The sequence below is a fragment of the Protobothrops mucrosquamatus genome, unplaced genomic scaffold (assembly GCF_001527695.2).
Source record: "Protobothrops mucrosquamatus isolate PMUCROS unplaced genomic scaffold, P.Mucros_1.0 scaffold2739, whole genome shotgun sequence".
In the NCBI taxonomy this organism is placed as follows: domain Eukaryota; kingdom Metazoa; phylum Chordata; class Lepidosauria; order Squamata; family Viperidae; genus Protobothrops; species Protobothrops mucrosquamatus.
This window is the reverse complement of record NW_015388780.1, coordinates 132,410-147,923: the sequence shown is the minus strand read 5'-3', so window position 1 is coordinate 147,923 and position 15,514 is coordinate 132,410. Positions and strand designations below refer to the sequence as shown.

Genomic DNA, 15,514 nt, shown 5'->3' with positions numbered 1-15,514 from the left:
TGATCTTCTCTAATTCTGTTTTCTATTCTAATATCTCCTGGTATTGCCACATCAATTATGCACAGTTTCTTCTTTTCAACCACAGTTACATCTGGTGTATTATGTGCCAAGACTTTACCGGACTTCCATTTTTAATCATTTTGTATCTGCTATGTTTATAAAATATCTAGTGACATGTTGTTATTGATTGTTGTTGTATTTTGCTGTATTGTGGCTTTCAGGAAGCTGTTAATTGCACAGAATCTAGAGAAATGAACCAACACCACACTGGAAGTGGCGCCATAGAAAATCCTACCAAATGTGATGATGCCAAAGGAGTAGTGCTAGTGAAGTTCATGGAGCGTGGTTCGACCATCAAGTCAGAAGTCTACTGTGAAACATTACAAAAACTCAGACGAGCCATCCATAACAAGCATCAGGGCATGCTGACTTCCAGTGTGGTGTTGTTCATGATAATGCTCGCCCACACACCACTAGACGCCTCCAAGAACTTTTGAACCAGTTCTGTTGGGATGTTTTTGATTACTCCCCCCCCCCAACTCAGATTTGTATCTTCAAGCTGCTAGGGTTAAGAAACACTGGTCCAGAAAGCTGACTAATACAATACCTGTAATAATAAATAAATAATCAAATTTGCCATACTTTACCAAAACAGTAGTAAAATAAAATCCATCTTGTACTAGCTGTCTTTCATCCAAATGACTCTCATAGCTCCAGAAATTATACAGCTCCCACTGACATCACAACTGAAGGCAATCATTCATCTGCAAAAAAAATTCTTTCTCCTTTCCATGGAGAGATGGATGAGAACATCACCTGAGCCTCCAGGGTGCTGAGGTTCTCTCCTCAATCTTAACATCTGTGCTGATATAGTTGTCATCGCTCTTGGCAGTATCATTTTAACTGACAAGGATTAACAGGAAAGGATAATTGTCAATGGACTTAATAAATTTCCTCAATAATGAAACAGACCTTAGCCTAATTATTTGGTCGAGCAGCTGCCTCCTGAAAATGTACAATAAGAGTATTATGCAGACAGCAGGGAAATGTAATCTGACACTTACAAGTCCCAAAAAGAATAAAACTTACAGACCTGCATTGTAGTTGTGAAAGAAAGGGACTAATCTGCCTTCTTTGGCAACACAGTTATCCAAGCAATGAATCAGAATACAACATCAGAATTTTATCTCTATTATACAAAATTCCACAGCATGAAAACTCCCTTCCAGAGAAATGGGGACTCTACTAAGGATGTTCTGAAAGCAAACTGCAACTAGAAATTGACCTTATTACATCTGTGTATTTTCCATGGAGGAAAATATGTTCCATTAGCATTACACAAGTCTGCTTAAAAGGAACTCAAAAGCTTGCAAAAAGGGAATACAATCACAGCAGCAAAATCTAGTATTTCCTGGTTAAGCAGCCTGTTCATAGTAAGGAACCCATCAAGGAAATTACACATTTTCATAATCCCCTGGCTATTAAACTGGGCTTTTAAATGATGCAGTTAACCAATAGATAGTGTCATAACCTCCTATCCAATCTTTCCAAACTTGAATATTCACCAGTTATGATGTTAGCAATGGCTCCTAGCATGTGAAATAGAATAAAAAGCCAATCCAATTGACAACATTCTCTACACTTTTTCTTTGATAAAAATCACTACTTCTTTCAATAGGCATCTCCTTGTATTTTTCAGAGGAAACAGCCAGGAAATTGCAAATGATATCCTGATCATTGGAAAAAGGAGAAATGTTACCGAAGCAGAAAAAAGAACATTATTGGAAAGTATAGTCTTTCCTTCAGATTGCACAGTTGGACATCAAATTAAATCCAGACAAAATGAATCTCAAACTGAGACAGGTGGCATACATAGGATATGTACTGTCAGCTGAGTAATAAAATTTGATTTAAAAAGGCAGACGAAATTTGAAACTACAGGACACCATCAAAGGACATTTACATGACTATGCATGACTTGCTTCCTGACTAAATTTTACCAATACATGGCAACCATAAAAGCTAGAACAGAAATAACAACAACAACAGAACTGACACCATAGAGCAGCAGTGGGATTCAAATACAGTATGTGAACAACCGGTTCTCTGTGTGAATGCCACTTCCAGAAGTTCATTCTGGGCCTGGGCAACAAAAAATTAGCTACCCCTTCTGCCAAAGTGGTGTGAACTGGCTGAATCCCACCACTGCCATAGAGTGAAAGTGGACAGGTTACCACAGGAAAAAAAATATTTCAGAAATTAAGCCTATGTCCAAGTTATTGTCAGGAAGCCTCAGACATTTTCTGGAGCCACCATCAGGTATCCCAACGCAGAATTATTTGTAGAAATGTCTATGAAAATCAGAAAAATTATAGGCAAGGATAGGGAAAAAGTTAGTAGTTGTGGTATTTGGAATATGGAATTTTTACCAGTATGGTTACAAGAATCTTTTTGATCTCAAACTACTGAAGAAAATTGTGAAAACTTCTCTTTAGAGTATTTTAGTTGCTGGAATGAATGGTGTTATAAACATTCTAACTTGAGATCAATACAGTCCAGGAAAATCTCTACAAATAGAAAAGAATATCTATAGCTCTTAGTTGAACTATGGAGTTCTTGGTGCTCTCTGAGTTTGGTTGTTTTCCATCCAGACATTTCATTATCCAACTATGATGTTAGTTGAGTAATGAAATACCTGTAAGCAAGCAACCGAGGTCAGACAGTGTCAAGAACTCCACAAAAAAAATTCTACCATTAATTCTATCCACCAGATGAAGAAATTATCCAGAGTGATCAGGACATTTGTGTCAATCATTGTGTAACTGATGTATCCTGTCAGTTACATCTCACTTTCAGAGACTTTATTGGCTTGTTCTCCCCGTTCTTTCCAAAGTTTTATAACTTTGTTTAATGTTTCTTGATTTAAACCAATATAATGATAATAATAATAATAATAATAATAATAATAATAATAATAATAATAATAATAATAATAATAATAATAATAATAATAATAATAATAATAATAATGTTGGAAGGGACTTTGGAGGTCATCTAGTCCAACCTCCTGCTTAGCAGGAAACCCTATACCATTTCAGACAAATGGCTGTCCAGTCTCTTCTTAAAAACTTCCAGTGTTGAAGCATTCACCACTTCTGGAGGCAGATTGTTCCACTGGTTAATTGTTCTAACTGTCAGGAAGTTTCTCCTTAGTTCAAGGTTGCTTCTCTCCTTGATTAGTTTCCATCCATTGCTTCTTGACTCCCTCTTCTTTGTGGCAGCCCCTGAGATATTGGAATACTGCTATCATGTCCTCCCTCATCCTTCTCTTCATTAAACTAGACATACCCAATTCCAGCAGCCGTTTCTTATATGTTTTAGCCTCCAGTCCCCTAATCATCTTTGTTGCTCTTCTCTGTACTCTTTCTAGATTTTTATGGTATCTATATACTGCAATCTTTGTGGACCTCATGTCCTATTACTTCCAACCATTCTAAATATAATTGATTTTTCTAAGGATTTTTATCATTTGATATGACCAAAATGTGCCTTAGCTTGGTAATGTAATCATCCAGTGACACTTCTGGCTTGATGCACTGTATAAAATCCTCATTTATTTATTATTTTGTCCTCTAAGGGATGAGCAGTAACTTTCTTCAAGCCCATAACTTAAAGGAGTTTGGTTTTCTTCTATGCACATTCTTGTTACCTAATTTTCATAACCATAGTTATAGGAAAAACAATAACATTTACTATTCTGCATTTATATTAACACTGATGTCCTTGATTTTTAGGTCTTCTTGCTAATCATTACAGTATTGCCCAATGATGTACTAAATTTAATTTTTCAGGCTCACTATCTCTTCAGCTGATTTTGGAACAAAGGAAAATACATTCCTGCACTAATTCAATTTTATTATGATAAACCTTTATCCTGATGATACAATTTCAGCTGTTACAACTTTTTCTTTCTTTCTTTCTTTCTTTCTTTCTTTCTTTCTTTCTTTCTTTCTTTCTTTCTTTCTTCCTTCCTTCCTTCCTTCCTTCCTTCCTTCCTTCCTTCCTTCCTTAGATTGTTAATGTTTCTGCCACCAATTTTTTCCAATTTCTAAGTTAAGATATCTAAAAACTTTCTCTGCATATAAATTGAATAGAAAAGGGGATAGAGTACAGCCTTGCAACAATTCTTTCCAATTTTCAATCAATCTGGGTCTCCATAAACTGTTCTGACAGTGGTTTCCTCAATTATCGTATAGTGATTAACTAAATCAAATGATCTGGAATATCAATTTCTTTCATATCTTCCCATAGTTTTTCATGTTCAATGCAGGCTTTGCTATAATTGATGAATATAAATATACTTATTCTGTGATCTGTCAAATAGTCGCAGTGTGGACTTGACTGAGCCTTCCTCTTCAATTGGGAAGAAAATTTACTTATAATAGAGCTATTGGCAGATAGTTGGAGCAGTTGTGTCACTTTCCTTTGGGATTGATGAACATTGGTCTTTTCCAATCTTTTGGCCATCCATTGATTATCCATAGTTTTGTAATTGTTGCTTGTGGTACTAATGTAAACAGTTTTGATAGCATGACATCAGTTCCAGAGGCTTTCTTGTGGGGTTTTTTTGGGGGGTACATGGGTAGTTGTTTCATTGACCATGCTACTTCCTCCTCCAAAATATCTGGATCTCTTTACAATTCCTGTTGGGGTGTCTTTCTCTTATTTTTTTGCAACACTAATTCCAGTAATTTTATCTTTTCTAGTATATTCACCACCTTTTTTGTTAACCATGGCTTTAGTTTTCCTTCTCTGTTCAGCAATTTGGAGAGTGTCTTTTGACAACCATTTGCTTGTCTTTATTGTTGTTGTTGTTTTTTAAATAAGGACATGTTTCTTTGCTATTTCACTGATAATGTTTTTCATTTCTTCTCCCAGTCCATTTGGGTTCCTTTTCCATAAAGTTAAGTAAGTGGAATCTGTTCTTTATTTTGACTGCATATAGAATTGACATTTTGTCAGTATTTTTCTGGATGCAGTGTTCTTTTTGATATTGCAGAAAATAAATTTATTCTTTTATTTAAAAGACCACCCTTTTGATACATCATAACTCTGGGCAGTTCACAAACCATAATAAATCTGAATAATAAAACCAAAACCAAGAACGAAGAAAGGAAGGAAGGAAGGAAGGAAGGAAGGAAGGAAGGGAGAGAGGGAGGGAGGGAGGGAAGGAGGGAGGGAGGAATCCTGGCACCCAAACCACCAATTAATCTACACTAGTCACTATTTTGTTCTCTTTCTTGATTGAATGCATTTTTGCTGCACATATTTGGATAATTGTCATACCCAGAGATTTAAATAATCTCTTTTTTAATTTACTGTTTTCAACTGATCTGGCAATTTTCTTAATTAATTAACTGTGCTCTTCTAATGTCATTCCCTTTTGATGTTGACATTTTCATTTATCCTGTAAAGTCATTGGATTTCTAGTCCACTTCATTTCACTGACACCAAGAATATCTATTTTGGTCCTTGGCATTTCTTTCTTGATGATGAACCATCCAGAGTCACTTAGGTGTAGAAATTTGATAAATAAAAATATATAAATTATATCCAACTTTCATAGTTCATGTACCTTTCACATTCCAGGTTTTTTTTATTTTCATTTTCTCCTAGTACAGATAGTTATTTTTGTTAAGGGAAGATTCATCAAAATTCAGGCTCCCAAAAATTCACCTTTCTGCATCATTATTTCCTAGACTACTCATATCATTTATTTGCAATTCTCCAGTAAATAGGTTGGAGAACTTCTAGCTTGGGTTCTTCTTTCTGCTACCATCTTTGACCTTTTCTTCCAGAGCCCTTCCATAAAACTTTGGTAATGCAGATCACTTAGTCTTTTTCCAGTCTCCCTTTTTATTGATAAAAATGTCAGCATGAAAATGTTTCCCAGTTAAAATAGCAAAACTAAAGAAAATATAAAGTTGTTGTATGAAAGTAAAAGAATATTTTCAGTTTAAAGAAATGTTAAGATGGACATATGTATTCTGGGCAGGTATTTGTCATTCCAGTTTCATTGGATAAAAGTTATATAGAAAAGATTGTTGCCTCATATAGGAGACTTCACATTTGCAGATGATGGGTATGTACCTGGATTGGCATTGGAAAAATGAAGAAACACCATCTGAAGATTACATAATTAAGAAAATACTGGAATGAAATGGGCAGACTCACATTGAAGATTAAAGAAAGAGAAGACAGAGAATATTTTCAAATATGGGATGTATTTTCCCAGTGGGTGGAAAAACGGAATAGAGATTAGGATTTTAATATATATCATCAAACTAAGACCCAGACAGCATGTTGTTTATTAAGCACTTATGAATTGTAAGCATGAAAAAAACCTAATTAAAAAATAGAATGAGCAAAAGAGGAAAGGAAGAACAAGAGTGTTCAGCTTGTGTGAAGGGTTATGGTGGGATCCAGTCTGGAGTCATAGGAGGGAGGGACTCTTTCCCAGATTGAAAAGAGAAAGCAGATCTTGGAATGTCTGATGGACAGGAAGAGAACAAGTCGGACCCTACCTAGCAGTTCACATAATTAATCTATACTTATTGGAGATATTTGCTTGAGTCTGGCAAGATTCTCTCTGTAGGCAAACAACAATAAAGAAAATATTCAGATGTAAAAAAAGAAAAAAAGAAAAGATCTACATGGAAATGTGAAATGCATTTTTGTGGCAGTCATCGATGAAAATATACTTATTAAATGAACATTCTGCAAGTCCATTGGATAAGATAAGCAAAGATCTATTTACTTTTAAAGGAAAGCAGAATTTTACAAATATATTTCAGCTTCTGGAAATTGATCATCTATAAAATACAGGAATTGGAATTATGATCCAAAACTAAAAATCCGCTTTTCCAAATATAAGATTCCTAACACATTATTTGGGGATAACATGCCGGAGCATTTTCTACTACCATGTGATGATATAGTTCAGCTCCAAAGGGATTATCAGGAATTGTTACAAAACCAATAGGCCAAATTGCTATCAAGAAATTATTCTTAAAGAGAAAATAGGTAATTATAAAGTTAGACATCTGTGCCTTCAAAGGGGAAAATACTGCTATAACATGATGTCTCAGAGTGTCTGCTGTAATATGTAACACCAGAGACCAATTCACAAGGAATGGCATGAAGCCAAAGTTTTAATTAATGTGAAAAAGGTCAAGTATTAAAACTGCTTAGATTGATTCTCTTCTAAAGAAATCAGCATATCTCAAGAATTTTGTAACACAGAATTTGAGACAGAAATATGATACCTTCACACTTCATCACAGATGTTTGCAGCTTTTAACCTTAGGTAGAAGAGAGTATGAAAAGTTGAAGATTGTCAATGATTACTATAAATAGTTATAATTTACATTTTACTAAAATTAATATATAAAAACAGAAGAATTGTGATCAGTTGAAATAAGAACAGTTAGTTCTGAGACAGAATTTACAGAGAGAAGTCTTATACCAGGACACCTAAAATGACCAACCTATTGAACTGAACTGAAGAATTTGAAATGAATAATATGGTATCCACTAGAACTTCTTGCCTATAAGATTTCCACAATTACTTTGTTTAAAAAAATCTGTGTGAATGTTCTAGTGGATATTCAGAAGACCACTTATTTATTTAATGTATTAGTATATTTCACTTTACATTCAGGAGCTCAAGGCAGTATACATGGTGCTTGTTCTCCTATTCTTCCCTAATAATCTTGTGCATGGGTAGGACTAAATGACTCTCCCAAAGTCACTCAGTGAAATGAGAATCAACTAAAATTTGAGTTTTTGCTTATTCTGATCAGCACATAGTGGTTAATATATTGAAGTATAACCTGAGCTAGTTCTTCCTTCTTTCTTTCTTTCTTTCTTTCTTTCCTTTCCTTTCCTTTCCTTTTCAGCATATTTTATAAATTCAGTAGTCAAGTGTATTAACTTTCATTGGTTGTTATGGAAGCAGCATAACAGTTAGAGAACAAATATACCTAAAATAGGAGAAGTTCTACAGTCTAGTTAGCAATAACATAAATAACATCATCTGCATTTAAACAATAGCCATGAACCAGATCATGTTGTTGTTGTTCCTGTCAGAGCAACGCTTGTCTTTTATTCTTATAGAAGTGCCTTGCCCCATTTTAATGATTTTTTAACTTACATATCTAATTACTATACTATTTTCAGCATGTGTAGGTTTATGTGTGAATATATGCATATACATACTATATACAGACACTTGCAGGTATAAATAAAAGGGAATGAGATCTCAGCCCAATCTGTCTCACAGGTTGTTGTTGGGAGACAGCAGGATGTATGCTCCTTGAGTTACTAAATGAGAAGTGTGATACAAATCTAATAAATAAAAGGATAATACATATATCTCAGATGCCTTGTCTTATAGTGTAATAAACTCTTCCTCTTAGAAAAAGTTAACTTTTTATTCAAAATATTAAAGCAATATCTTTTCCTAAAAATGAAAAAAATAATTTTCTATTTTACTTTATAAGTTAACAATATAATTATCACTGTATACCTTTCTTTATTGTATAGTTTTCTTGAAATGTCGCTGGTTTGCCTGTTTCCATTCCAACCCACCTACCTTTCTCAATCTGTACAAACTTGTTGTGGTTGAAATGAAGCCTCTGCTCACCAGACTTTCTTTACTGCATGTTTGAAATTCTGTAGTGAATTAAGTTGAATTGAAACAACCAAGTCATGCATTTGATCACAACAAATAACACAAAGAGTTGGTGCACATATGTACATGCATTCCCTTTAGGCTATTCCTTCTTGAAGTAAGCAATAGAAGGATGGCACAAGAAAAAGAAAATGTAGCTAAACCTAATTTACACATGCACTACTGCTTATACTTTTCTATCCTTGCAAAGCATTCTTGCTTGCATAATAGCCATACACTCCTTCATACAAAGCAATTTGATTTTTAAAAACTATTCACTCCTTTCTTTCAGGACTCGAGGACTTTCATCAACTCCACACAACCATAACTTCCTTAGTCTTCCCCATCCAATTCAATCCATTTATTCTTCCTTATATTTGTTTTGTGGTTGATACTTTTTCTATTTATATGGCCAAACTTCTGAAATATACTATCCTCATACTGCTCACTCATGCCTGAATTCAATTCATATTCCTTAAGCACCCATTCACTCTTAAACCTATTTTTTTTTCCTGTATTCTTGCAGACACTTCTTAGGTAACTATTCCCACTGCATTGAAATTATGCTTATATTTCTTCTGACATATAACCACATGGACCGAAGTATGTTCTTCTAAGTAGCCAGGTATGCTTCCTTTGGCAAACATTTAGCATTTCCCTGATAACACCAAGGACACAATACTGATCAGTTTTTTGGCACATTTTAACTAGTATAACACAACAATAAGCTCATTTCTACCCTAGGCAAACTTACATTATTCTATCCCAGCTAGGATCTCTCATCTAGCATGCAATCTGGGAAGCTCTGTTGTAGCTTCTATCTCATAAATTAAGAGATACATAGAGTATAGTACACTCACACACACTCAGTACACAAATGCTAGCAGATCTTTTTTTATACCAAATAGCATAGATAAACTGAAATACTTGCAAATCATGTGGATAATTTGTGAGAACTTCAAAGAGAGATTTGGCATTTTAATTTTATAAAAAAGTGATGATAATGACAATGATTTATGTTTAAAATAGATACTACATATGACCTAAAGGGAACTGGTTAGATTTCAATCAGCATTAAATGTAAATAGCATTATGCACACAGTAGAGATGGATCCTAACTATGTATGGCGTTTCAACTACATTTTTAAAAAAAAAATGTAAAGAAAGCCTTAATTTGACAATTGAAGTTTTTATTAAAAATGAAAATAATAACATATCACAATTACAGTATTTTCAAAGAACATTTGTTTGGGTTCTTTTCTGGAGAAGGTTGGGCTGCTTAGCTACAGGCCTCATTGCTTCTTTATTGTATTCAACTGAAATGCCAGGATCTAATAAACAAATCTAATATTTACTACTGCTCATTTGGCTGTTTATCCTTGGTGATAGAAATCTCTATTATATTTCAGGTGCACTGAGTATTTTGTCTATTTTTGTTTTATTTTTATTTTTTGGGGAAACAGGTTCTGCTCCATGATACATTCCTATAGATAGCAAACAAAGCGGATCGCTAATGAGAAAAGGGAAGTTTTAAAGAAAGACTCATAAGAAACAACAGCTTGAGTCAAATGAAGCGATCATTTCAGCATTGCTCATTGAAATTGATGTGATCAGGTTAGACTGATATATCCAGAGAGACTTTAGACTTCTTTGAGATAGATGGCTTTTATTCTTCTAAGACTGCAAGAATGCATATTTCATGGGATGCATGTTTGAACTGCTTAACATAGTATAGTAGAACAAAATAAAATAACAGTGTGTGGCATTTTCTGGATTCTGTTTTCCAGATCCCTTTTCTTTACAATGAAAGATACATAAAATGTTAATTGTAGGCCTTTCCCCAGCATCTTAGAGGCTATGCTTAAGCAAGTGGCAGGTTCACTTGGCTGGAAATTCAGATTCAGATCATGCAGCCTAACCTGTCTATCACCCTGGGCAGTTAAAGAGGTAAAAAGAGATAAAGCAGGATTGTGATCTGAAAGATTAACCCTTAATCTTCATGAGATGAAACTCTGATACACGGAGAAAGAAAGAGACAGAGAAGCTAGATACATTTTTTTTTAAAGTGCATGTTACTTGCTTTCATAGAACTGGTTTCAACCTAAATAGTCTCTTCAGCTGAACTTTGGGTCACACAAGCAAGTAGAGATAGACATTTTTTTTTATTTTCCCTGTTGCATTTAGGGCCAGTCAGAGTGGGCAAAAGGATACTTATCCACTATCTCAGGAGAATTTTATGCCTGATTCAAAGTATCAATTCATTTCCAAAATCAGATTTTTCCCTCTACCTGAAGAGGGGAAAAAACATCATGTTTCTTTTAACTAGCTTCCCTAAATAAGTACTGGTTGAATTCTGAATAAATACATTTTTCAACAGACATTTTCAAAGCTTTGCAAGTCGGAAACACTGGAGTCCTCTATTTATACTATTGTCCAGCTTGATGGCCATTATATTGTTATGTTACAACATCCTTTTTGTTTTCCTACCAATCTACATATTTGGTGTAGTATTTATCACTGTATCTAGGCTTCCTAGTATAATTTATGCATATGAATTACCATGACTGCATAATGCTTTCACCAATATACATACTAAAACTGCTTATAACAAGGGAGTTGTTATTCAAACAGATCTGTTATGACTTCTTTTAAGGAACTCATTGCCTCCAAATGTACAGCTGAGATCATATCTATAAAAATGGATGCAAATTTCTGCTGATATAATAACAACAACAATAACAGAGTTGGAAGGCAGGAAACCCTATACCATTTCAGACAAATGGTTGTCCAGTCTCTTCTTTAAAACTTCCAGTGTTGGAGCATTCACCGCTTCTGGAGGCAGGTTGTTCCACTGATTAATTGTTCTGACTGTCAGGAAATTTCTCCTTAGTTCTAGGTTGCTTCTCTCCTTGATTAGTTTCTATCTGTTGCTCTGCCTTCAGGTGCTTTGGAGAATAGCTTGACTCCCTCTTCTTTGTGGCAATCCCTGAGATATTGGAACACTGCTATCATGTCCCCTCTCATCCTTCTCTTCGTTAAACTAGACATACCCAATTCCAGCAACTGTTCCTTATATGTTTTAGCCTCCAGTCCCCTAATAATCTTTGTTGCTCTTCTCTGTACTCTTTCTAGAGTCTCAACATCTTTTTTACATCGTGGTGACCAAAACTGGATGCAGTATTTCAAGTGTGGCCTTACCAAGGCATTGTAAAGTGGTATTAACACTTCATGTGATTTTGATTCTATCCCTCTGTTAATGCAGCCTAGCATTGTGTTGGCTTTTTTGGCAGCTGCAGCACACTGCTGGCTCATATTTAAGGGATTGTCCACTAAACTGTGAGATCCCTTTCACAGTTACTACTATTGAGCAAAGTACTACCTATACTACACCTGTGCATTTGGTTTTTCTTGCCTAAATGTAGAGATTTTAGAGATTTCCAACACAGAGGCTCTCAGTGACTGCAGTAATCAATGAAATATTCAATCTAAGCAACACCGTTTTCTTTTCTACAACTAAAGAGGAGCTGTCTCAGTCCCACAATTAGAACGAATGGAGGACCTCTGTCTAAAAATGCTTGATAAATCTTATTAAACTAGATGTGTACTTATAACTTGTCCCAAGTCCCCCAAATACATTGCATGGGCATGTTTCTTCTAAGTCATAAGATTTAGTTTGGAATCTGTTTCCAAAAATCTACTTAATGGAAGCCTTATTGCTTTACATTCATTTAGTTTTTGCTTTCATTGTTGGCATTATTTGTGGGAGTTATAATAAAAGTATCTGAATGAAAAAAAATGAATGACACTAATGTATAATTCAATTTTAAAACTGCATCTTTATTAATATTTAACAAGTTGCAAAAATATACATTATGGGAAATACATCCTGTTTGATTAATTGTTCTTTTTATCTAAGGATTCTGTAGGGGATCTTATGATAAGAAATATTCAGCTAAATCATGCTGGAAAATATACATGCATTGTGCAAACATTGATGGACGCTCTATCAGCATCACCAGAAATAATTGTAAGGGTAAGTCCATAAACTCTAAAAATTAAGCTAATTATATAGACGTGCATGCTACCACGAAATTTTAGGGGAGCTGGTTAAATTAAATATGCATAACTAATGAACTATAGCTCAGATATATGTCCTACTGTTATGTATTCCCTTGAAACTAAAAATTGCTTTATAGGCAATTGACTCTTTTATATTGAGAATATATGTTGCCCTAAAGGCTGACCTATAAAAATTAGAGCCAAGAACTATATAATCTTGAATCATATAATGAAGACTGCAATGGAAAGGGAAACTGAAATTTTATTTGGCTTAGATATAATTGTTTAGATATGATTGGGAAAGAAAGCCACTCCCAGGGGTAGCAGTGAAGAAAAAGGTAAGAACATAAGTATAATTGATAGTGGCTGTGTGGCAAATATAAATCTTGGAAACTTAATTTGGCATGTTCCTACTGTAGGTTGAAAATAATTTACATATCCTGTAGACAGCAATTAAAAGATAGGGAGCTACAGGATACCATGTATTCTAGCAGATATGATAATAGTTGGTTCTGCTGGAAATAGCAGAAAGAAATAGAAATGAAAGTTTGCGTTTTAGTGCTTATTTCATTTATAAAATCCATTGTTGTCTGGGGAAAACTGGGAATTGAAATCCACACAGCTTAAAGTTGACAAGGTCATGAAACACTGGTGTGTTGCTTTCAGTCCCCAGACCAGTGGAGGGACTTTGTGGCTAGAGACAGAAGGGAATCATTTTGTGTGATTGCCTAAGAAGTGGAGAGAAAAGCCCTTTGTGTATCTTAGATGGCATTGTTTTGAGAAGGATGGAGAACTGCTAGCAAAGCAGACTGTTGAACTACGTCTCCTAGTCAGCATGACTTCTTTTTCAGATATGCCAAGTATTGCTTTTCCTCAGTATCAAGAAGATTCTAAGCTTGGATTTAAAAGAATCAAATCTACTTTATGTAGGTACTCATGTAAGATGTTTCAGCCCTTAGGGAATTTCCCATGTTTATTTCAAACAATCCCCTTTAATCAGGTGCATTAGTGCTAAACACTAAACTACAACCGAATTTCAAACAATTCTGCTAAAATAACATGGACATTTTGTTTTAATAAGGCATTCCTGGCCCACCAAAAGAGGTTACTATTGAATACATATCTAATACAACAGCAGTGCTAAATTGGAAATCCAGAGCAGAAAACAACAATCCTGTCCACACATACACAGTTCAGACAGTTGGATGGCAAGCAGTTTCAACAGGTACACATTTCTGATTTACATTCTATGCTGTTTTCAGAAACTGTCTGTCTCTAACCCTTTTATTTTTGGTTTTTCATAAGTTCCTGAAGTCATTAATGGAAAGACCCACACAGCCACGGTGGTTGATCTAAATTCCTGGGTGGAATATGAGTTTCAATTTGTACCTGCTAATCTTGTTGGAATTGGGGAACCAAGTACACCATCGGAGCTACTAAGAATTAAAGCATCTAGTAAGCTACTTAAAATATTACTGATGGATTTAAGAGCTCTTAAAATACAGTTTTACCCATCATAATATTAAATCATAATGGTTTACCTTTCAGTAACCTTCAAAACACAATAAAGGGTTTAGCGGTTTATTTGTATTTAATTATTTATATTATTCTGTTCCCATTTTCAGCTAAATGTTGGCATCTAAACTATTTCACGTTAATTTAAGCCTAATAATTGCAATATGAACCCTTCCATAATGGAAGGCAAAATTCAGGACAGTGGAGAGGATTTCCAGGATGTCACAATTTTTTCCTTCTCTTTTGATCACTTACCACCTGTTGGAGGGGAGTGATGAAGAAAAAGTGTCTTGTGGTATTATCTCTCTTCAATGAAACATTTTTACAGAACATAATTATGTATTTTCCTGAGTTTATGTCTTATTGAACTCCCTTAAACTTACTTTTGTACAGATGTACAAAATGGTTTTTAGGTACATAGATAGGAAAGGAAAGGAAAGGAAAGGAAAGGAAAGGAAAGGAAAGGAAAGGAAAGGAAAGGAAAGAGGGAGGGAGGGAGGGAGGGAGGGAGGGAGGAAGGAAGGAAGGAAGGAAGGAAGGAAGGAAGGAAGGAAGGAAGGAAGGAAGGAAGGAAGGAAAAGACAGTAAATTTTATTGCATACTAATCAGCACATTTATACTATTATATATACAATTTATAGTATTAGCATAGTTACCTAATACTAACTTGCAGGCAACTATCTTTTTTTTTTATAAGAAAATTTTATTAATTTTTATAGTTAAACAATAAGTAATATGATGCATTTATAATACAAACATACACAAAGAAAAACAATCCAAATCAATACATTATCAGAAACGCTCAGCAGTTCCCGACCTGCCTCCGCCCTCATCCACTTGCCTTTCCTTCCTACCTCTAACCCACAACCACTCCTCCTTCCTCCTTCCCCTTCTACATCCCCTCTTTCTGACTACCTCCTCGAGTGCAAGCCGGGATACCAACCGAGCGCTTCCTCTTTTCAATACAATTATAACATATAAGTACATCAATTTTTATTTTAATACTTCTAAACCCCCTTCCCCCCCTGAACTTCCCGGAATCATATACAGGACTAAAACAAATCATTCCAAATCTAACTTACAATTTAACTAAACAAATATAATACTAACAATATATACCTACTTTAACTCAAATAAGGCAATAAAATTAATTAAGATTAATTAAAAACCAATACATCTACTTAAAAGCTATATATCATTTAATCACTC

The 15,514-nt window shown here is 34.6% G+C and overlaps 1 protein-coding gene across 1 annotated transcript in view; it reads left to right on the top strand.

Annotated features, from left to right (window-relative positions):
- Positions 1-221: 221 nt before the first annotated feature.
- The window catches only part of LOC107296300 (contactin-6-like), a gene marked incomplete at its 5' end in the record, with an annotated part of 37,387 nt that continues 22,094 nt past the window's right edge, over positions 222-15,514 (top strand). Inside the window, 4 exon segments of the mRNA XM_015825647.1 lie at positions 222-326; positions 12,648-12,768; positions 13,872-14,015; positions 14,096-14,245. Of these exon segments, the coding sequence (XP_015681133.1) occupies positions 222-326; positions 12,648-12,768; positions 13,872-14,015; positions 14,096-14,245 (520 nt within the window).